The sequence below is a fragment of the Oncorhynchus keta genome, chromosome 18, assembly GCF_023373465.1.
Source record: "Oncorhynchus keta strain PuntledgeMale-10-30-2019 chromosome 18, Oket_V2, whole genome shotgun sequence".
Lineage (NCBI taxonomy): Eukaryota > Metazoa > Chordata > Actinopteri > Salmoniformes > Salmonidae > Oncorhynchus > Oncorhynchus keta.
In genome coordinates this window covers 12,321,237-12,344,757 of record NC_068438.1, presented here as the reverse complement: position 1 = coordinate 12,344,757, position 23,521 = coordinate 12,321,237, and the positions used below count along the sequence as shown (strand labels likewise).

At 47.4% G+C, this 23,521-nt stretch overlaps 1 protein-coding gene across 1 annotated transcript in view; it reads left to right on the top strand.

The window, feature by feature from the left end:
- Positions 1–21,237, top strand: part of LOC118396830 (zinc finger protein neuro-d4) — a 63,844-nt gene extending 42,607 nt beyond the window's left edge. Inside the window, exons 6-12 of the mRNA XM_052467413.1 lie at positions 491–586; positions 7,025–7,103; positions 7,750–7,881; positions 19,307–19,426; positions 19,594–19,706; positions 20,703–20,784; positions 21,141–21,237. Coding sequence (XP_052323373.1) covers positions 491–586; positions 7,025–7,103; positions 7,750–7,881; positions 19,307–19,426; positions 19,594–19,706; positions 20,703–20,784; positions 21,141–21,211 — 693 coding nt within the window. The 3' untranslated portion in view covers positions 21,212–21,237. The remainder of the gene's footprint in view (positions 1–490; positions 587–7,024; positions 7,104–7,749; positions 7,882–19,306; positions 19,427–19,593; positions 19,707–20,702; positions 20,785–21,140) is intronic.
- The last annotated feature ends 2,284 nt before the right edge of the window (positions 21,238–23,521 follow it).

Genomic DNA, 23,521 nt, shown 5'->3' with positions numbered 1-23,521 from the left:
TATCTCTCTCTCTCTCTCTCTTTCTCTCTCTCTCTCTCTCTTTCTCTCTCTCTCTCTCTCTCTCTCTCTCTCTCTCTCTCTCTCTCTCCTCTGTATCTCTCTTCTCTCTCTCTCACTCTCTCTGTATCTCTGTATCTCTCTCTCTCTCTCTGTATCCCTGTATCTCTCTCTCTCTCTCTTCTCTCTCTCTCTGTATCTCTCTCTCTAGATCTCTCTCTCTCTCTCTCTCTCTCTGTCTCTCTCTCTCCTCTGTATCTCTCTCTCTCTCTCTCTCTCTGTATCTCTCTATTTGTTTGTATCCCATGTGTGACCTAGTCCCTGTTGTATTGTACTGTTATCTAGTTGCAGCAGCAGGATCTCACTGGGGTAGCTGGGCATTCTTTATCGTGGGTGCTAATGGGGTGCTAGGTTTATTCTGAAGCTTCAGCACTCTCTGGAGCCCCTCCTTGCTGATATCTCCTCTGATGTTCTGGTGTGTTTGCTGCTCCAGAAGCTGCTGGTCGGTGATTTCCCCCATGAACTGGAAGCGGAGGAGATGGAAGAGGACGTCCCCAAACGCAAGAACCGCAAGAACCGCGAAGGACGGGTAAGACGAGGGAGACGCACAGGAACGTACAGCCACCTACTGTCCCTGTATTGATGGCACTGCAAAGGGCAACAAGTGCTACGAGTTCAGATCTGATACTTCAGCTTGCCGTTTCATTGCAATTCATTTCATCCTTGTGGATACCAAAACTGGTCCAACTCAACTTCCTTCTCACATTTCACTCAGGTTATAATTCCACTCATCCTGTCTATTTGAAATGTTACTGCGTTTGAAATGTTACTTTCATTTCACACATCCTCTCTTTTCTGTTTCGACTTCCCGTTAACAAAGTGTTATCTGTCAAGATACGTAACTTGTAGAAAAAACATTTAAGGATTGTTTTAAGGTGGAGATATGGTTATTATGTTGTAGTCATGCTCAATGCTGTTGGTTGGTCATCAATCAACAAGATAATTGAATTAAACATGCTTATTTTATTTCATAATTATACACCATTTAAAACGGCCAAACTCTATTCACAACAATATTCAGTTGGTAAGAGACAGACATTCAGTAAATACTAGGAATAGATTGTCCACCATCTACAGATGAAGTCGGACGTTTACATACACTTAGGTTGGATTCATTAAAACATTGTCTTTCAACCACTCCACAAATTTCTTGTTAACAAACTATAGTTTTGGCAAGTCGGTTAGGACATCTGCTTTGTGCATGACACAAGTCATTTTTCCAACAATTGTTTACAGACAAATTATTTCACTTATAATTCACTGTATCACAATTCCAGTGGGTCAGAAGTTTACATACACTAAGTTGTCTGTGCCTTTAAACAGCTTGGAAAATTCCAGAAAACGATGCCATGGCTTTTGAAGCTTCTGATAGTCTAATTGTCATCATTTGAGTCAATTGGAGGTGGACCTGTGGATGTATTTCAAAATCTACCTTCAAACTCAGTGCCTCTTTGCTTGACATAATGGGAAAATCAAAAGAAATCAGCCAAGACCTCCATAAGTCTGGTTCATCCTTGGGAGCAATTTCCAAATGCCCGACGGTACCACGTTCATCTGTACAAACAATGGGACCACGCAACCATCATACCACTCAGGAAGGAGACGCGTTCTGTCTCCTAGAGATGAACGTACTTTGGTGCGAAAAGTGCAAATCTATCCCAGAACAACAGCAAAGGACCCTGTGAAGATGCTGGAGGAAGCCGGTACAAAAGTATCTATATCCACAGTAAAAGGAGTCCTATATTGACATAACTTGAAAGGCCGCTCAGCAAGGAAGAAGCCACTGCTCCAAAACCACCATAAAAAAGACAGACTACGGTTTGCAACTTCACATGGGGACAAAGATCGTACTTGTTGGAGAAATGTCCTCTGGTCTGATGAAACAAAAATAGAACTGTTTGGCCATAATGACCATCGTTATGTTTGGAGGAAAAAGTGGGAGGCTTGCAAGCTGAAGAACACCATCTCAACCGTGAAGAACGGGGGTGGCAGCATCATGTTGTGGGGGTGCTTTGCTGCAGGAGGGACTGGTGCACTTCACAAAATAGATGGCATCATGAGGTAGGAAAATTATGTGGATATATTGAAGCAACATCTCAAGACATCAATCAGGAAGTTAAAGCTTGGTTACAAATGGGTCTTCCAAATGGACAATGTCCCCAAGCATACTTCCAAAGTTGTGGCAAAATGGCTTAAGGACAACAAAGTCAAGGTATTGGAGTGGTCATCACAAAGCCCTGACCTCAAACATATAGAAAATGGGCAGAATTGAAAAAGCATGTGCAAGCAAGAAGGCCTACAAACCTGAGTCAGTTACACCAGCTCTGTCAGGAGGAATGGGCCAACATTCACCCAATTTATTGTGGGAAGCTTGTGGAAGGCTACCCGAAATGTTTGACCCAAGTTAAACAATTTAAAGGCCATGCTACTAAATAATAATTGTGTATGTAAACTTCTGACCACTGGGAATGTGATGAAAGGAATAAAAAATGAAATAAATCATTCTCTCTACTATTATTCTGACATTTCACATTCTTAAAATAAAGTGGTGACCCTAACTGATGTAAGACAGGGAATTTTTACTTGGATTAAATGTCAGGAATTGTGAAAAACTGAGTTTAAATATATTTGGCTGAGGTGTATGTAAACTTCCAACTTCAACTGTATGTGAAAATGTCATCGTATTATAAATGTGTATTTGAATGTTTCAGGACTCGTGGAAGATTAGTCCAAACGATGACTAAAAGAGAGATGAATCAAATCAAATCAAACCAAATGGAGCTAAAACAGCCAGTGAAATGATCCATCTCCCTGAATGGGACAGTCACAGGCTCCCTCCCTCCATCCAGTTCCCTTAACATTTCAGAGATCTAGCTGACTCTCTTGTCTAGTACATAGGACCCACTGCAAGTTATGCAAACTCCAGCCTCTCAAGTAATGCTATCAATTCCTTGTGGAAGCCCTCTCTCTCTCTCTTCTCCTGCTGTACTGAGAGGGTGAGGGGAAGCATCGGCAGCTCCTTAGTCCATTCTAGCTCCTCTCCTCTGCTCTGGCTGGCTCTCCTCTCCTCTGCTCTGGCTTGCTCTCCTCTCCTCTGCTCTGGCTCTCCTCTCCTCTGCTCTGGCTTGCTCTCCTCTCCTCTCCTCTGCTCTGGCTCTCCTCTCCTCTGCTCTGGCTGGCTCTCCTCTCCTCTGCTCTGCTCTGGCTTGCTCTCCTCTCCTCTGCTCTGGATGTCTCTCCTCTCCTCTGCTCTGGCTGGCTCTCCTCTCCTCTCCTCTCCTCTGCTCTGCTCTGGCTTGCTCTCCTCTCCTCTCCTCTCCCTCTCCTCTCCTCTCTCCTCTCCTCTCCCTCTCCTCTGCTCTGGCTCTCCTCTCCTCTCCTCTCCTCTGCTCTGGCTTGCTCTCCTCTCCTCTCCTCTGCTCTGGCTTGCTCTCCTCTCCTCTCCTCTCCTCTGCTCTGGCTTGCTCTCCTCTCCTCTGCTCTGGCTTGCTCTCCTCTCCTCTGCTCTGGCTGGCTCTCCTCTCCTCTGCTCTGCTCTGGCTTGCTCTCCTCTCCTCTGCTCTGGATGTCTCTCCTCTCCTCTGCTCTGGCTGGCTCTCCTCTCCCTCTCCTCTCCTCTGCTCTGGCTTGCTCTCCTCTCCTCTGCTCTGGATGTCTCTCCTCTCCTCTGCTCTCGCTGGCTCTCCTCTCCTCTCCTCTCCTCTGCTCTGGCTTGCTCTCCTTCTCCTCTCCTCCCTCCTCCTCCTCCTCTCCTCTCCTCCCTCCTCTCCTCTCCTCTCCTCTCCCTCTCCTCTCCTCTCCTCTCCTCTGCTCTGGCTCTCCTCTCCTCTCCTCTCCTCTCCTCTGCTCTGGCTTGCTCTCCTCTCCTCTCCTCTGCTCTGGCTTGCTCTCCTCTCCTCTGCTCTGGCTGGCTCTCCTCTCCTCTCCTCTGCTCTTGCTTGCTCTCCTCTCCTCTGCTCTGGTTAGCTCTCCTCTGCTCTGCTCTGGCTGGCTCTCCTCTCCTCTCCTCTGCTCTGGCTGCCTCTCCTCTCCTCTGGCTTGCTTTCCTCTCCTCTGCTCTGCTCTGGCTGGCTCTCCTCTCCTCTCCTCTGCTCTGGCTTCCTCTCCTCTCCTCTCCTCTGCTCTGGCTGGCTCTCCTCTGCTCTGCTCTGGCTGGCTCTCCTCTCCTCTGCTCTGGCTGGCTCTCCTCTCCTCTGCTCTGGCTGGCTCTCCTCTCCTCTGCTCTGCTTCCTCTCCTCTCCTCTGCTCTGGCTGGCTCTCCTCTCCTCTGCGCTGGCTGGCTCTCCTCTCCTCTGCTCTGGCTCTCCTCTCCTCTCCTCTGCTCTGGCTCTCCTCTCCTCTGCTCTGGCTCTCCTCTCCTCTGCTCTGGCTCTCCTCTCCTCTGCTCTGGCTGGCTCTCCTCTTCTCTGCTCTGCTCTGGCTGGCTCTCCTCTCCTCTGCTCTGGCTTGCTTTCCTCTCCTCTGCTCTGCTCTGGCTGGCTCTCCTCTCCTCTGCTCTGCTCTGGCTGGCTCTCCTCTGCTCTGCTCTGGTTAGCTCTCCTCTGCTCTGCTCTGGCTGGCTCTCCTCTCCTCTCCTCTGCTCTGGCTGCCTCTCCTCTCCTCTGGCTTGCTTTCCTCTCCTCTGCTCTGCTCTGGCTGGCTCTCCTCTCCTCTCCTCTGCTCTGGCTCTCCTCTCTCTCTCCTCTCCTCTGCTCTGGCTGGCTCTCCTCTGCTCTGCTCTGGCTGGCTCTCCTCTCCTCTGCTCTGGCTGGCTCTCCTCTCCTCTGCTCTGCTCTGGCTGGCTCTCCTCTCCTCTGCTCTGGCTGGCTCTCCTCTGCTCTGCTCTGGCTGGCTCTCCTCTCCTCTCCTCTGCTCTGGCTCTCCTCTCCTCTCCTCTGCTCTGGCTCTCCTCTCCTCTGCTCTGGCTCTCCTCTCCTCTGCTCTGGCTCTCCTCTCCTCTGCTCTGGCTGGCTCTCCTCTCCTCTGCTCTGCTCTGGCTGGCTCTCCTCTCCTCTGCTCTGGCTGGCTCTCCTCTCCTCTGCTCTGCTCTGGCTGGCTCTCCTCTCCTCTGCTCTGCTCTGGCTGGCTCTCCTCTGCTCTGCTCTGGCTGGCTCTCCTCTCCTCTGCTCTGGCTGGCTCTCCTCTCCTCTCCTCTGCTCTGCTCTGGCTGGCTCTCCTCTCCTCTCCTCTGCTCTGGCTGGCTCTCCTCTCCTCTGCTCTGGCTGGCTCTCCTCTCCTCTGCTCTGCTCTGGCTCTCCTCTCCTCTCCTCTGCTCTGGCTGGCTCTCCTCTCCTCTCCTCTCCTCTGCTCTGGCTGGCTCTCCTCTCCTCTGCTCTGGCTGGCTCTCCTCTGCGCTGGCTGGCTCTCCTCTCCTCTGCTCTGGCTCTCCTCTCCTCTCCTCTCCTCTGCTCTGGCTTGCTCTCCTCTCCTCTGCTCTGGCTCTCCTCTCCTCTCCTCTGCTCTGACTTGCTCTCCTCTCCTCTGCTCTGGATGTCTCTCCTCTCCTCTGCTCTGGCTTGCTCTCCTCTGCTCTGCTCTCCTCTGCTCTGCTCTCCTCTCCTCTCCTCTCCTCTCCTCTCCTCTCCTCTCCTCTGCTTTGCTTTGCTCTGCTCTGGCTTGCTCTCCTCTCCTCTCCTCTGCTCTGGCTGGCTCTCCTCTCCTCTGCTCTGGCTGGCTCTCCTCTGCTCTGCTCTGCTCTGCTCTGGCTCTCCTCTCCTCCTCTCCTCTCCTCTCCTCTCCTCTCCTCTCCTCTGCTCTGGCTTGCTCTCCTCTCCTCTGCTCTGGCTGGCTCTCCTCTGCTCTGCTCTGGCTCTCCTCTCCTCTCTTCTCCTCTGCTCTGGCTTGCTCTCCTCTCCTCTCCTCTGCTCTGGCTCTCCTCTCCCTCCTCTCTCCTCTCCTCTCCCTCCTCCTCCTCTCCTCTCCTCTCCCTCTCCTCTCCTCTGCTCTGCTCTGCTCTGGCTGGCTCTCCTCTCCTCTGCTCTGGCTGGCTCTCCTCTCCTCTGCTCTGCTCTGGCTGGCTGGCTCTCCTCTGCTCTGGCTGGCTGGCTCTCCTCTCCTCTGCTCTCCTCTCCTCTCCTCTGCTCTGCTCTGCTCTGCTCTGCTCTGCTCTAGCTGGCTGGCTGGCTCTCCTCTCCTCTGCTCTCCTCTCCTCTCCTCTGCTCTGCTCTGCTCTGCTCTGGCTGGCTGGCTGGCTCTCCTCTCCTCTGCTCTGGCTGGCTCTCCTCTCCTTTCGGCTCCCATCTCCTCTCTCCTGAACGCTCCTCTTCTCTCAGCCTGTCAGCGGTACAGTAGCAGCCGTGCTCTGAGTACTAAGGAGACATTATTTTCCCTCTCAGCTTTAAAGATAAAACAGATACCAACTCGTATCTCAGTTCACTATACTCAATTCATACATTTTGGGATGGAGGGTGGAAACAAGTCATTTTTGTAAGTGTGTTAGTAGTGTATGAATTGTGCGGGCATTAGATACAGTACAATCATGTGGGCATTAGATGCAGTACACAGTATTTGGATAAGCAGTGAGTTATCAGATTGTATACATGGATGCATTCTAAAGAACTCTTATTAGACGAGAAAGGCTTCTCTCTCTCCATCTTGTGTGAAGCCTTGCTGCAGGCTGTAACGCTGTATCTGTCATCCAAACAGTCATGTTGTTCATTGGAGCTTGAAGTTCCCTGTTAGGTGTCATCAACCCCGCCTTTCTGAGGAAAGGGTGATTAGAGAGAGGGGGGCACCTGTTAAAGTAGCAGATGATTATGGTGTGTAGGAGTGTGTGTGTGTGTGTGTGTGTGTGTGTGTGTGTGTGTGTGTGTGTGTGTGTGTGTGTGTGTGTGTGTGTGTGTGTGTGTGTGTGTGTGTGTGTGTGTGTGTGTGTGTGTGTGTGTGTGTGTGTGTGTGTGTGTGTGTGTGTGTGTGTGTGTGTGTGTGTGTGTGTATAGAGTGTGTATAGAGTGTGAACTCCGTTCACCCGTCTGTGTTCTCGCTGCAGGCCTGTGGTGTAGGGGGTATGAGGAAGAGACAAGAACCCAGCACCATTGAGGACAGGGACAAGCCGTACGTCTGTGACAGTGAGTATCACACACACACACACACACACACACACACACACACACACACACACACACACACACACACACACACACACACACACACACACACACACACACACACACACACACACACACACACACACACACCATGTCTAAGAGCCATAGACAACATTCTTACTGTAAGCTAAACTACGCTGGCAAGCATATGGCTGCTGTCTCCACTCTAGACAAAGAAAGCAATTCTCTCACTGCCAATGTAATGGGGACAACTCCTCTAGTGGGAATGAGTCTGCTAGAGCAACAAGCACTAACGGAACATTATAGAGCAATATTCCAACTGAAACGGTGACATGGCATTAGCTCGCGATGGATACAGCATTCAGTCATTGTGAGTGTATCTATTTACAGTGGAGCACAATGTATAGATAGATGTATAGATATGTTACGATAATTGGGCTACATTTAGTTCTGTCTCTTGACTGTGTGTGTGTGTGTGTGTGTGTGTGTGTGTGTGTGTGTGTGTGTGTGTGTGTGTGTGTGTGTGTGTGTGTGTGTGTGTGTGTGTGTGTGTGTGTGTGTGTGTGTGTGTGTGTGTGTGTGTGTGTGTGTGTGTGTGTGTGTGTGTGTGTGTGTGTGTGTGGTTGTGTGTGTGGTTGTGTTCCAGTCTGTGGGAAGCGCTATAAAAACCGCCCGGGCCTGAGCTACCACTACACTCACACACACCTAGCGGACGAGGAGGGAGAGGAGGACTCTGAGCGACACACCCTGCCCTTCCAGCGCAAGAACAACCACAAGCGTGAGTCCATGTGTTACAGTGGGCTCTACACTCTACCCTGAGGCTAGCTGCTACACTATGTCATGTGTTACAGTGGGCTCTACACTCTACCCTGAGGCTGGCTGCTACACTATGTCATGTGTTACAGCGGGCTCTACGCTCTACCCTGAGGCTGGCTGCTACACTATGTCATGTGTTACAGCGGGCTCTACGCTCTACCCTGAGGCTGGCTGCTACACTATGTCATGTGTTACAGCGGGCTCTACGCTCTACCCTGAGTCTGGCTGCTACACTATGTCATGTGTTACAGCGGGCTCTACGCTCTACCCTGAGGCTGGCTGCTACACTATGTCATGTGTTACAGCGGGCTCTACGCTCTACCCTGAGGCTGGCTGCTACACTATGTCATGTGTTACAGCGGGCTCTACGCTCTACCCTGAGGCTGGCTGCTACACTATGCCATGTACCCTCCGCTCGCATGTCACGTCAGAGCAACCCAAGCTAGACGCAGTATCCTACAGAATGTTACTACACAGCAACTTGCACATGTCCTTTGCGGCATACAGCGTGTGAAGTACACACTGATGTACAATGTAGTAGCGTTTATGTTTGTCTGCCTGTATGGCTTTCTGTAATGCTGTTTGATTAGCCCGGCCCTGAGTTGGACGGTGTTAATTGGCTGAGCAGGGACACTGAGAGGAAGGGTGGTGGGAGGGGGGGGGGGGTCTTTTTTTGTCCCCCTCTCTCCCCTAGCACATTCCATGTCTGAGCTGGTAATTTACACTGAGAGAGGTTGCATCCCAAAAGGCACTTTGTAGGGAATAGGGTGTCATTTGGGACGCAGACAGAAACACAGCTGTAGTCCACATCAATGTCCTTGTTGAAAAATACCCATTTACCTCCTAGACTTAATTGGCTGAGCTCTGTTTTAAATTGGCCTGTCTTAGTGGTTTGTCCGTCACTGGGTCCTGGTGCTGATGCCTGGGTCCTGGTGTGTGTGCGTGTGTGCGTGTGTGTGTGTGTGTGTGTGTGTGTGTGTGTGTGTGTGTGTGTGTGTGTGTGTGTGTGTGTGTGTGTGTGTGTGTGTGTGTGTGTGGGGGGGGTGTGTGTGTGTGTGTGTGTGTGTGTGTGTGTGTGTGTGTGTGTGTGTGTGTGTGTGTGTGTGTGTGCGTGTTTGTGTGCGTGTTTGTGTGTGTGCGCGCTGCAGTTTTAGGGCTCTGCAGGGTGAAAAAGGAGAGAATGAATGCATTAATATCCTCCTCTCTTCTCCTACTGCTACACACACACACACACACACACACACACACACACACACACACACACACACACACACACACACACACACACACACACACACACACACACACACACACACACATCAATACATACATCCACAAAACTAAATTCTCTTGTGAAATGCAAATAGAAGCCTAGTGTGTGTGTGTGTGTGGGTGTGTGGGTGAGTGCGTCCGTGTTTCTATCTTGTGGTTGCAGATGCACCCCCTCCTTTATATTACACCATATATAATAATGATATTAATATGAATGGTTATAATGAAACTGGTCCATACATTATTCATGTAATATTCTTCCTAAAATATGTCTAGACTAGAGTCTGTAAGCCTGGTCCACTCCACAAGGCAAATTTAAAGGAAAACTCCATCCAAAAGCTATCTTTTGGCATTTGTTTCATTAGTCCATTGTTGACATAGTCCCAAAATGTTTTGCAGGTCAGAAATCAAGTTTAAGACATATACGTTTCAAAATGCAGAAACTGAGAGTGGAAGATCGCTGAAATCCAAAGTCTCGTTCTTCTCTTTCATTTCATTATTTTACCCCCCCATTCATTCTCTCTCTTTCTCCCTTTTCCATCAGTTTGATAAATGACAGATTATTCTACGAGGAGATGAGATTCTCACGCACACATTCCCCCTCTCATTCTCTCTCTATTCGCTCCCTCACTCTTCATCGCCAGTTTACCAGGCTTTCATTCTCTCTCTATTCGCTCCCTCACTCTTCATCGCCAGTTTACCAGGCTTTCATTCTCTCTCTATTCGCTCCCTCACTCTTCATTGCCAGTTTACCAGGCTTTCATTCTCTCTCTATTCGCTCCCTCACTCTTCATCGCCAGTTTACCAGGCTTTCATTCTCTCTCTATTCGCACCCTCACTCTTCATCGCCAGTTTACCAGGCTTTCATTCTCTCTCTATTCGCTCCCTCACTCTTCATCGCCAGTTTACCAGGCTTTCATTCTCTCTCTATTCGCACCTTCACTCTTCATCGCCAGTTTACCAGGCTTTCATTCTCTCTCTATTCGCTCCCTCACTCTTCATCGCCAGTTTACCAGGCTTTCATTCTCTCTCTATTCGCACCTTCACTCTTCATCGCCAGTTTACCAGGCTTTCATTCTCTCTCTATTCGCTCCCTCACTCTTCATCGCCAGTTTACCAGGCTTTCATTCTCTCTCTATTCGCTCCCTCACTCTTCATCGCCAGTTTACCAGGCTTTCATTCTCTCTCTATTCGCACCTTCACTCTTCATCGCCAGTTTACCAGGCTTTCATTCTTTCCTTTCCCGCTTCTCTCTGAATCTCTCTCTTTCTCAACTTCCTCTCTCTGCTTTTGTCTTTATGACTTATCCATCACTTATCATTTTCTTCATTTTTTTCTGTATTTATTTCCGCTGCAGGAGTGGAAGCCGATTGTCAAAATGAACTGCAACATTAAAATTCATGGCTGCCTCTCAGTTTTCTCTTCTTCTTCATAAAGTGAGAGAGGCAGGGGTGGTGGGGGCTGGTTTTGGGCATTGATGAGATGGGGAGGAGGGAGGGGTGTTTACTTTAGAGGGCCGGCCCTCTGGTGTGCACCTGAAAATTGGTTTTGTGAGCAGAAAGAGTCAAGCCAGTTCTTGTTACGTCCTCTCCCCAAATCAGAGTTGAGATTCCGAGTCTGGTTTATCTGGACGGACAGACGGTCGGAGGAGTGAGAGCAGGAGGGGGGGGTGGAGGGGTGGAGGGGGGTAACATGTAATTGAGCCGTTTGAAGGTCAGCGTCATTTCGTTCCTGTTGTTCTTTTTCTATATTTATTTATTTTCACATTTTTCTCCCCAGTTTCACCTCGCTCACAAAATGGCTTCGCTCACCTTGCTCTGCCACTGTCAGAAGGAATCCTTGTGATCAGCTATAAGGACAAAATGAATTATGTATCAAACCTAAAATGGCGTCCTGGCTGTCTCGGTTCTCTCTTTCTCTCCCTGTCTGTGGGGAGGATACTATATGTGGAATGATATCTGTGGAGTGGTAGTTGGTTCTGTTCCAGCAGGTTCACATGTGATGAAAGTCCTGCAGTAAGAGAGAGAGGGTGGTCTTTTAATGAGGGTCTGGTGACAGTGGAGGGCCTGTATAATGGTAGGGACTGGGAATGTTCAGACAGCTGCACAGACACTATAGAGGCTCTAATCTAGAGCGCCCAGTTCAATTGTATGTAATTGTTGAAATATTTTGTGAGTGGGCAACATGTACTATCCTCCAAAATTGACTTGTTTAATTATTTTTGAAACATGATTTTATAATACTCTAATGTGGACAGTTTGTGTTACTTCCTTACACAAGCTCGCATTTTCACCTCATACAATTTAGTGATTTTATTTTATTTTTTTTTATCTCAGATTGGTGATGTTAATGTACAAGTTTATAGTCATCAAGATGAGCCTAATTCGATTGCTTTAAACAGATTCATATCTTTGGTTTGGTCCGGTTGATTTGATCATACTCACCTGTCTGTCGCAGGGTTTAGAACGCAGTTGTGAAATTCACAAGGAGAGGAGTTGATATCGACAAGTATATCTAGTATACCCAAGTTCGTTGTGGTTTTGTATTTTAGAAGAGCGCAAATGGCAGTGAATTGTCCCCAGTTCCATTGATTTCCATACAATATTGAAGTGAGTGATTCATCTGTGCACGCTATTGATTACAGTAGAACAAGCTAATCAATTTCAATCTGGAATGACTGCTCGGTAAAATTGATGCGTGAGCAGCTTTTAAGGTACTAATTTAGCAAAATACAAGTAATCTGAACACAAGTGTGACACGTGTGGACAGGAAGTAATTGTATGTATTAGTCTTCAACATATCACAACTTATTTCAGAATATTGATTATGAATTTATTTGGACAATTAAAAACGGTGTTTTGACACTCGGCTATATAAGAAAATAGGAAGCAGCCGTATAATTTTCAATGTATGTTTTAGGATGATATAAATGTATGTTTTAGGATGATATAAATGTATGTTTTAGGATGATATAAATTGCACTTTGAACGTTATTTTTTCGACATGAGTCAACTTAATCAGGTAAAAACGACTGAATGAACCCCTAAAACGTGCTATGATTTATTTGATTTATGTGATTTTGCTGGTATTGGTGAAATGGTGAAAATGAGTTTGTCCTGACTAGTCATTCTGTCTGTACTGTAGCAGACAGGTACAGAGCACAGTAAGTAGCCTATACAGGAGACTGAGTGGAGACACAGGCTGGGTTGAGAGAGAGAGAGAGAGAGAGAGAGAGAGAGAGAGAGAGAGAGAGAGAGAGAGAGAGAGAGAGAGGACCGGGGTGGTGGGGGCGAGGCAGTACAGTCACGACCCATGAACCCTGAACATGCAACACACACTACATGATCAGCTCACCACACCACTACAAACACAGAACATGTATACTGTACCTAACCATTTACTATAAAGCTAAACTTGGTCCAAATGACAACCGGTTTATGGGGTGGTTTCCCCCACAAAGATGAAGCCTAATCCTGACAAAAAAAGCATTTTCAATGTAGATTCACTATTGAGTTTTCCTTTTATTCCAGGACTAGACTTAATCTGTGTCTGGGAAAATGCCCCTATGAGTTTACTTGACTTTAGATTCCATAGTCCAGCTCAAACGGAGATCTATTTCGGTGTAGTCAGTCCCTTGCTTGCTGTAACCGGGGCTGGGACTTTGTCTACCAGTTTGCCCCACCATGGTAAGGAATGTCTCTTATTAGAGGGAAGACCTTTCTGGACTTACCAAGTTAATTATTCAACCCCGACCATCACCTTTAGCTGTTATTTTGCTCTGGTTTCTTCCTGAACTTTCCACATGCCTGTGCTGCTGGTGCCAGTGCCGGTACAGTAGCTTCCTGCATAGCCAGACCAGCTCATGCTGCCTGCCGCCCCGCCACTCCACTGCCTCCTCTGCCACAACAAAGCAGGAAGAGAAACGGCTGTTGCCTAGCAATCCGGTTGCTATAGTGACAGGCTGGGATCCCTCATAAAGAGTATGTTGTTATGTACATTGAGGAGGGAGGAGGGAGTGGAGTTTGGCATTGAAGGGGTTGAAACGGAGGGAGCAGAGGAGTTCATTAAAGGCAACAGAAAGGAGAGACAGAGTGAAGGAAGGAGAGTAAAAGTAAAGAATTCTCTTTATGATTTATCATATATATTACCCCAGACAGGGAGAAGGCAGGCTGATATTGCACTGCCTCATTTGGTATTCTGTATTAACAGAGGAGAGGCTTGCTGGGTTAGGATTGGATCCTCAGTCATTTGGCCATCTTAGTATAACCCCCCTCCCCCCATCCTGCTCATGAAAACCTATCTGTCTGTCTGTTAGAGCTCAGACACACACACACACACACACACACACACACACACACACACACACACACACACACACAACACACACACACACACACACACACACACACACACACACACACACACACACACACACAATCTTACTAGGATCACCAAAAATGATTCATGTTTGCATTTTTCTGAGCATCAAAAAGACATTCCAGTTGGCACAGGGGTGTATGTGAAGTGTGTATGTATGGTTTGTGTTTGTGTGTGCATTATGCAGGTGTGTGTGTGTGTGTGTGTGTGTGTGTGTGTGTGTGTGTGTGTGTGTGTGTGTGTGTGTGTGTGTGTGTGTGTGAATATATAGAGTGGGGCAAAAAAGTATTTAGTCAGCCACCAATTGTGCAAGTTCTCCCACTTAAAACGATGAGGGAGGCCTGTGCACTTCAACTATGACAGACAAAATGAGAGAGAAAAAAATCCAGAAAATCACATTGTAGGATTTTTTATGAATTTATTTGCAAATTGTTGTGGAAAATAAGCATTTGGCTAAATACTTTGACTAAATACTTTTTTGCCCCACTGTATGTGTGTATATCCATACGTGTGTATGTGTTTAAATACAAATACGTATGTATGTACTGTTTATGTATGTGTATCTGCTACAGACAGAGGCAGCCTCTTATGCTGCCACAGAGGCTGACATAGTGTGCAGGTCAGTGTGATTACACTGCAGCCATAGATCAAGTTTTATTATGCACCAAAATCTCCACCGTCCTCTCGCTTTGCAATGTCATTCTGTTTCAGACCCACAATGCACTGGGACTTACGCAACCTGCTGACTGGACAGGGAAGAGAAACGAGCATGTTATTGCATTGCGTCCTGCTGGTGTGTGTGCGTGCGCGTGCGTATATGCGTGTGTGTGCGTGTGCGTTTAAAAGAGAGATAAAGAGGGGGAGATAGAGAATTGAAGAAGGAGGTGGGGACAGATGGTGTAGGTATTTGTGTGACAATAGACGGATTGCAGAAGAAAAATCAAATTTCCTCTGTGAAAGAGAGAAGCACAGCCAGGGAGAGAGAAGAAAGGTACCTCATGAGATTTCTCATCTGTGACTGACACTTTTCGTCTGACTGACTCACAGTCACTCTCCCTGCATAATACTGAATCCATTGTCTCTCTCTGTGTGTGTGTGTGTGTGTGTGTGTGTGTGCGTGTGTGTGTGCGTGTGTGTGTGTGTGTGTGTGTGTGTGTGTGTGTGTGTGTGTGTGTGTGTGTGTGTGTGTGTGTGTGTGCGCCACGGTTATGGATGAAGATCGTCATGAAAATAAAAGAACCGTCATAAAAATGTTTTGGGGGTGTAACGAACAGCTGACTGAAGACTGGACAGCCGGGCATTCGTGCGGTTGTCTGTTTCTGCCGTAACATGGACTACAACGTGATGTAACTTTGTTGCTCCTTGCTGAAATAAGCAACGTGTTGTAGCAAACAAGTCTTCCGTTGCCTAGGCAATTTCCTTCCTCCCCCATTATATCATTAAATTCATGAAAACGTGGTCATTCAAGCTTGTAGCATCCAAGAAGACTCAAGGCTTTAATCGCTTCCAAAGGTGCTTCAACAAAGTACTGAGTAAAGGGTCTGAATTTTATGTGAATGTGATATTTCAGGGTTTTCTTTTTTATATAAATTTGCACAAAAAAAAAACAGTTTTTGCTTTATCATTATGGTGTGTAGATTGATGAAAAAACAAACAATTTAATCCATTTTAGAATAAGGCTGTAGCGTAACAAAATGTGGAAGAAGAGAAGGGGTCTGAATACTTCCCGAATGCACCGTAGAATTATATTCTTATTCGTGGATTAATTCACTTTTACCTGATGCCTTTCATGAAGGTTCTCAGTTGCTTTTACATTCTTTTTTACCTTTATTGATGAATACAAATATATCTTAAAATGACCCTGTTTTTCAGGAATTTGATGATATATAAGCCCAATCAAAAACAGTACGGGACTTTGCACCAGTAAGTAGGTGGGACATTCATAGGGTATAGCAGAGGAGAGGAGAAAATGTGTGAGAAAACAATAACTGTCATCTAAAATGTCACCCAGAATTCCATGACCGTCACAGCGGTGTGTGTATGCATTGGATGAAAGCTGATACTGAAGGCTGGATTGGGGGCAGAGGGACTCTCATTCGTCACGCTGAAGAGAGAGGGTGGGGGTTGGGAGTGGAACGAGCCTTTAAAGTTATGATGCAAAGATCTGCTGGCTATAAATCTGTGTGTGTGTGTGTGTGTGTGTGTGCGTGCGTGTGTGTGTGTGCGTGTGTGTGTGTGTGCGTGCGTTTGTCTCAGTGTGTACTTGCACATGTTCCGGTGTGTGCTTGTGCGCGTGTTTGCGCATGTGTGCGTCTATTGTCTGTGAATGTGAGTGTATGTATACATTATATAAGCGTGTATTTGTATCTGTGTGTGTGTATACATTATATCAGTGTGTATCTGTATGTGTGTGTGTCTAGATGTGGCGCTCCCCTCATTAAGCAGCCTGGCGACAGGAGTGCAGAGTGTGTGTTTTCACACTGATGCTCTGACACAGTAGCAGCCACTTCTTCACTTCCCTCTCCTCTTTGTGTTCTGCTCTTCCTCTCTCCTCTTCCTCTCTCCTCTTCCTCTCTCCTCTTCCTCTCTCCTCTTCCTCTCTCCTCTTCCTCTCTCCTCTTCTGTTCCATTTGCTCCCCTGCCATGCTGCAATGTGTTTTGTGTTGTGGGGACAGCAGTGTGTTGGTGTGTAGGTGAGGCTAGGAGCTGATCTGTGTCTCTGTTGGTCTGGTTTGTTCACAGTGACATCATAGACAGCATCATCACTGGTTAACACTAGACTAGTAGGATTGCTTTAGTGAAACCCTGTTTTGTTGAATAGGTTTGTGCTCAGAAAACAGAGTGAAGAGACATGGGTGAGAGAGCAGAAGGAGGAATGAAAGTGTGGAGGAGAGTGAGAAGCATAGAGAAAGTGAGACCAGGCAACAGGTGCTTGTGGGTATTCCGGCGGAAGTGTTAATTCGATAAGGCTGTGGCCACTTTATCGACCAGCCAGTGCGGTATGGCTCTTAGGCCAGGGATTGTGCTGGAATGAGATTGTGGAAACTCCAGGAGCAGGCTGTATTGAGAATGAGGGAGTGAGAAAGGGAGAGTGAGTTGGAGAGAAAAGGGAGAGCGCGGAGAGAGAGAGAGATCGGAAAAGAGAAAGAGAGAGGGGGATGGAGAGAGGCGGAGGGGAGAGGAAGAGAGGTAGAGAGGATTATACTGAGAGAGCGAGAGAGAGAGGTAGACGAAGAGAGGGGAGAGAGTTAGGGGGAGAGAAAGCGAGAGAAGGGAACGGAAGGGAGTGGGGAGATATGAGGGGGGTATTTGAGGATTCATCTCTCTCCCCTAATTCCCAGTGGGTCCCCGAGACACACTTAAAAGCTGTGAAGTGTGCTGTTCTGCCTGTATTCTCCCAGTAATTGGCGGGGTGTTACAGGAAAGGTGGAGCTGGAGTTGAGATGGAGGGAGGGAGGTGTGTATCACCCTTGACAACCTCAGGAACATGCTACTTGTAATAATTTTTATCTACCTCTCTCGCGCATGTTCTTTGTCTCTGTCTGCCTGTCTGCCAGTTTTCTGTGTCTCTCTGTCTGGTTTGGTCTGTATGTCTCTATGTCTCTCTCTGCCACTCGCTTTGCTATCTCCCTCTCCCTTCCACCTTCTCTTTCTCCTTCTCCCCCCCTCCCCTTTTCACTCCCTATCTCTCTTTTCTCTCTGTCTGTCTTAAGGATGTACCACCTCAGGTTAGCGTCTCAGTCTTTAAGCATGGCCACAGGCAATTAATCATCGATGGGCTTTCCTTTCTGAGCAGGCAGGCCAGCGGGCAGCACTCTCACACACAGATGTGTCAGGGCCTGCTGATTCACTCTCAGGGGTCCTCGCAGCCTCACAGTCCACAGAGCCCCAGAGCAACACTGTTTGTAGTATGTGCCGTTTGGCATGTAGTTTTATGTAATTGTGTGTGCATATACAGCTTTGCTCCCCAGGGACTGTGGTAAAGCACAGTCAGCAGCAGTCTGTTGAAATAAAATGTACACAAAGAAGGGCTGTATGTTTTTTTCACAAGGCCAGAGGCTTAAAAAGGAAAAACGTTACTCAAAGTGACGTATTTCATTAATAAACCTATTTTGCCTTGTTTTTAGTGCTTGTACTGTACATGCATACTATATGTACCTGTTGTATATAGTCCATACATAGCTCAGTGCCAAAGTGGCAGGTGTTGTAGACGAAGGTGGGGATAGTGGTATGCTTTCCACAGTCCCCTGAATGTACGTAAACCACTCCACTGTACATTACTGCCCCTCATTATACAATAAAGTACAGAGCTGCCTTGCTGGCTGCTGTGCTGGTACCACGGACAGCTCCTCTGCTCTTTTCTCCTCCCCCCTCTCCTCTCATCCTGATCAGAGTTGTTTTTTTTTCTTCCTCTGGGGTTTATTGACCAACCCTGTGGAGTAGAAAACCCAATCCCCACCCCACCCTCCCCCCTGCTCCACCCCCGCCACCCCCCCCTCCCCCAGCCCCCTGCCACAATCCACCCTGGGCTAGATTAATAACCTCGCTGGAGAGGGCCCTGGCTCTCCAAATCACACACCAGACAGCCACTGATTACTCCACCATGCCGACTGCTGCTGAATTCTCTGTGTGTGTGTGTGTGTGTGTGTGTGTGTGTGTGTGTGTGTGTGTGTGTGTGTGTGTGTGTGTGTGTGTGTGTGTGTGTGTGTGTGTGTGTGTGTGTGTGTGTGTGTGTGTGTGTGTGTGTGTGTGTGTGTTTATGTGTTTGTGTGTGTGTGTGTGTGTTTGCGCGTGTGTGTTTGTGTGTGCGTTTGCGTTTGCGTATTCGGAATGAATTCCTGTGTGTGCTTGTCTAGTCTACTGTATACTGTTGTCTGTCTTCTTCTGTCTTACATGGCACGGTGGTGAGTCATTGTGATGTTCCTGTCCATTGCATCTTAATACAGGAATAAAGGACATATACAAATACACTGTCCTGGTTACGTGATCAGAGCTATTAAAGTTATTATGCAATCGACTGCAGTCAGTGAGACAGAGAGGATGCATGCAGGGGGACGTTGCTCTCCATTAATGGTTATTCTAAAATGGCTTCCCGCCGCGCACCTGCCGCTTGATGCACAGCAAGTCTGTCCCAGCCCCCCACCGTTCCTTTGACAATATTTAACAGACCCCCGGGCCTCCCAGTGGAGTTCCCTTCCCGTCTTACTCCTCCCTTCCCTGGCTGAGCACGAGCTGGTGAGTCCCCGGCTTCAGCGGGCCTGCTGCTTGCTTTACCAAAACCAACATATGGAGGAGGGTGAGTTTTATCCAGCTGGGACGCTCTGCAGTCTGGTTGGCTGGAAGTCTCATATTCTCTGTCTCACTCTATGTTTCCTGTCTCTGCCGCTTTCACTCGTTTCTGCTTACTCTCTCTCTCACCCTGTCTCTCTCTCATCCTGTCTCTCTCTCTTCCTCTTTCCCTCTCCAAACCTGCGATGTTCCTCCTACGTCAGTCTAGTCCTAAGCCTGCTGAGTCTTCAGCTCTACACCAGCCTCAGTAGCAGGTCATCAGTAACCACAGACCACAGCCATAGACTCTGTGCTCTAGGTCTGTGCTCAATGGAGCTTCATACAAATGCTGGATTATTCTTATATTCTAGAGCATAGAATATTAGAGTAATATGCAGCTTTTCTGTAGGAGAGCGTTTGTTAGGGAAAGAGCTCTATCGTATGTAACCTTTCCACCTGTGTGATTGCAGCTAAGAAAGCTGCAGATGGGTCGGTCATCCCTAACGGCTACTGTGACTTCTGCCTGGGCGGCTCCAAGAAGACCGGCTGTCCCGAGGACCTCATCTCCTGCGCCGACTGTGGACGCTCAGGTACGGACAGACAGACACTCCTATGGACACCGGTTTTAAATGTGTCATTATGACACAGATGTTATTATGTGTGGGTGTAGTGGAAACAAGCCCAACTTGATGACGACGACAACGATGGTGACGAAGTGTAACATGAAGAGTGTGTATGTCCCTCTCTGTGTCCCCAGGCCACCCGTCCTGCCTGCAGTTCACAGTCAACATGACGGCAGCCGTACGGACCTACCGCTGGCAGTGTATCGAGTGCAAGTCCTGCAGCTTGTGTGGCACCTCCGAGAATGATGTGAGCACCACACGCACACACACACACACACGCCCCTTCACACTCCCAAAACATCTATACTGAAAATATATATAAATGCAACATGCAACAATTTCAAAGATTTTACTGAGTTTACAGTTCATATAAGGAAATCAGTAAATTGAAATAAATTCATTAGGCCCTAATCTATGGATGTCACATGACTGGGAGTACAGATATGTACAGAAACATTTTTTTTAAAGTAGGCACGTGGATCAGAAAATCACCATTTGCCTCATGCAGTGCGACACATCTCCTTTGCATAGAGTTGATCAGGCTGTTGATTGTGACCTGTGGAATGTTTCCTCATCACGGTATCTCTGTGCATTCAAATTGCCGTCAATAAAATGCAATTGTGTTCGTAGCTTATGCCTGCCCATACCATAACCCCACCGCCACCATGGGTCACTCTGTTCACAACGTTGACACCAGCAAACCGCTCACCAACATGACGCCATGCACATGGTCTGCGGTTGTGAGGCCGGTTGGACGTACTAACAAATTCTCCAAAACGACATTGGAGGCTTATGGTAGGGAAGGAAAACATTTCTGGCAACAGCTCTGGTGGACATTCCTGCAGTCAGTATGCCAAGTTAGTGGCCTTTTATCGTCCCCAGCACAAGGTGCACCTGTGTAATGATCCTGCTGTTTAATCAGCTTCTTGGCAAAGGTGAAATGCTCACTAACAGGGATGTAAACCAATTTGTGCACAACATTTGAGAGAAATAAGTTTATTGTGCGTATGGAACATTTCTGGGATCTTTTATTTCTGCTCATGAAACATGGGACCAACGCACACTCGCCTGGACTCTCCTCCTCCTTAGTAAAGGTTAATAACACGCAAAAATATGGGTGCAATCTTTGCACCGAGTACAAACGCGTAGCAAATCTGGGCCTGTGTGAGTTATGTGTAGTATGTCCTATATTTGATTGATAATGTCATAACATGATTTGTGTTTGTGTGTTTCCGTGTTCCAGGATCAGTTACTATTCTGTGATGACTGTGACAGAGGCTACCATATGTACTGCCTGAGCCCCCCTATGGCGGAGCCCCCAGAGGGTAGGTACACTACAGGATATGTGGAGGATATAGGCCTAGTGTAGTCCTATAGAATACTGTATAGTATACCTAGGTCGGCATATTGTCGGTAGTTGATGACCATGCAATGGCTGGGTTCATAATGTCACTTATACAGTAGATGCATTATAAGGGGAAAGGCCATGTGCTGCATGCTTGTGTCATCCGTAAGTCAAGTTGACATGGCTAAGAGATTGCAAATCTATCACACTACCTGACCACAGTATGTGGTGATGCACTCGCAATCAGTATTCAGTTTACAGTGGTCATTTATTCTGCAAGGGTTAATCCCTAGGCTTTCCAATAACCAGTGAACTTGTGAACTGTTGATCTTCCAGGGAGCTGGAGTTGCCATCTGTGTCTGCGACAGCTGAAAGAGAAGGCCTCGGCCTACATCACCCTGACCTAATCTACCACGTTACACCCCCCCCGCCCTAAACATAACAACTGGACCAACTCCAATCTGAGAAGACACCCTCAACGCCCTGCAGTTTTTCCTCCTCTATGAAACGACAACAGACGTCTGTCCACCTCTCCAGTCATCAGGTCTCCCAGCCCCAGCTGTTTTAACGTCAATGGAAGTACCTACATCCCAGGGTGCACCATGCTCCATCCAGGTCTCCCCCAGTCTGCCCCTGCTGAGGCCCAGCCACCTGCCCCTGGAGTCCCCCCACCTCTGGCACCTCTGGCCCATGAGGAACCACCTTCTATCCCAGCAGCCTCAGCGGGGAGCATCTGCTAATCAATAGCCTAACTGGGCTGCCCCCCGGGGCTTGCTGTCCCTCCACCGTCTGCCTCCAAAGAGCTGTTTATCAGTAGCCCACAAGGGCACTCAAGAGGCATGCTCTCCCCTGTGAAGGGTCCTTAGAGGAGCCCTAACGAGCATCAGCTGCCACTGTGGCCCTATACTCCCATACACTCCCATACACTCGTCTGTGGCCCTGGCAGCAGAGTACACAGAGAGAGGGAGAAGCAGGCCGTAGTGACGACCAGACTCGTTAGGTTTAAAGCAGCTGCAGCCCCGCCCCCTTCCTCCCACATGGAGCCGCCACTCAAGGCCTTTGAAAGTGAAGTACTCTGGGGTTGATACCATCGCGCAGAGCTGTTGTGGCTTTATGACATTTGCAGAGGAGAGAGAGTGGAGAGGTCGTCACTCTGTCATCAGCCACTTAGATCAAATTATTTGTCCAAAAAAATAATGAATTAGAGCAAAGGTTTTCCTCAACTATGAACCTCTGGTTACCTTCATTTCCTTCAAAACAACAACTGAAAAAGCCAACATGAGACTGCTATGACTTTGGCGGGGCTTGGTGTATTTTGTCTGTGTGTTTAGCAAGAATGTAGGTATGTTTTAAGTGTGGACAATGCAGGTTTTATTGTCTGGCCTTGTCAAAAATACAGGGCCCAAATGTTTTTTTAAACATTTTATTTGGTACTTTATTTGCATGGTGTTAACATTATAGTTTTTAAAGATATTTTAAGGATAAAATGTATTTAAGAAAGCACACTTAATTCGCAATAATGTGTTTGTGACCCATTTGGGTAAAGTTGTGTGTGTGTGTGTCCATCTGTATATGTGCGTGTGTATGCGTGTGTGAGTGAGGGCAAATGTGCCCTCCTAAAACTGCGTGGAAATGAGAGCCAACCGTAGCCAACCAGGTGCTAGGCAGGACCTATGGCAGGGTCAGGGAGCAGGAAGGGGAGGGGCTTCTGATGATTCTGATTCCTAGAAACACCACCATGACTTACTGTATTATGTTTTCTGTTGGACCAAACGAATTCAAGCCAGCTTGCGCCGTTTCTCTCTTCCGAGCACTTGTTTTTTCTCAAAGGATAACTCATTTTTGTGAAAAGTCATCAAAACTAGTAGAATTGAGCTCTTTACTATCTGCAAGACTGCTTTGTGTGCTAGGAACTTGTAATATAATGTGCTTTCAAAGAGTAAGCTAAAAGCAAGGACTTCTACTAACTGGGACGCCAGCATGTGAGTTTGTGCGCTTGCACTGAGACGAGTCTTTTTTCAACCCAAAGTCCCCTCCCCTAGTGGCCTATCTGACTGGACTATTGTATGAGGCTGCAACTTTGATTGGTCCAATGATCCCTCCTACTCTTCCTAGAGCTTTATGTTGGGAGACATTTTGCTGTAAATAGATTGTCACTCTCTCTGTTTATCATAAAGACTAATTGCCATTTCATAATTCACCGTCTCAGTGCATATCGAAATAGGAACTCAAAAATACAATTTGTGTCTATTTAAATGCACTTAAAAGTGGTTGTCTATTTGCCTCCATATTTGTGATGTCTCTACTCCTCAAATGTATGTGTTTATATTCTACTATGGTATGATCCAACACACACAGCCATATTGGGGGGAAATGTTACTACCTGTGCTACCCAAAATGTATGTACCATCATTTAGGCATGTGTGATACCAGAAATTCTCTCGATTTCATATTTTGATATCTACTTTATTTATTTTTCTCGAATAACTAGGGATGTTTTCACCTCTTCTCTCTCAGTATTGTTCTCTTATTTGTTTATGTCTGTGTTTTTCTACTTCAAACATTTTGCACAGTGTGTTTGTTTGTTTGGCGTGTGTGTGTACGTGTGTGTGGCTATGTGTGTGAGAGAGAGGGAGAGACACTCAGGCGGACTTGAAGGCGCTGTCTGTCTGTCAGTGGTTCCGTTCCAAATGACACCCTTTCCTCTTTATGGTGCA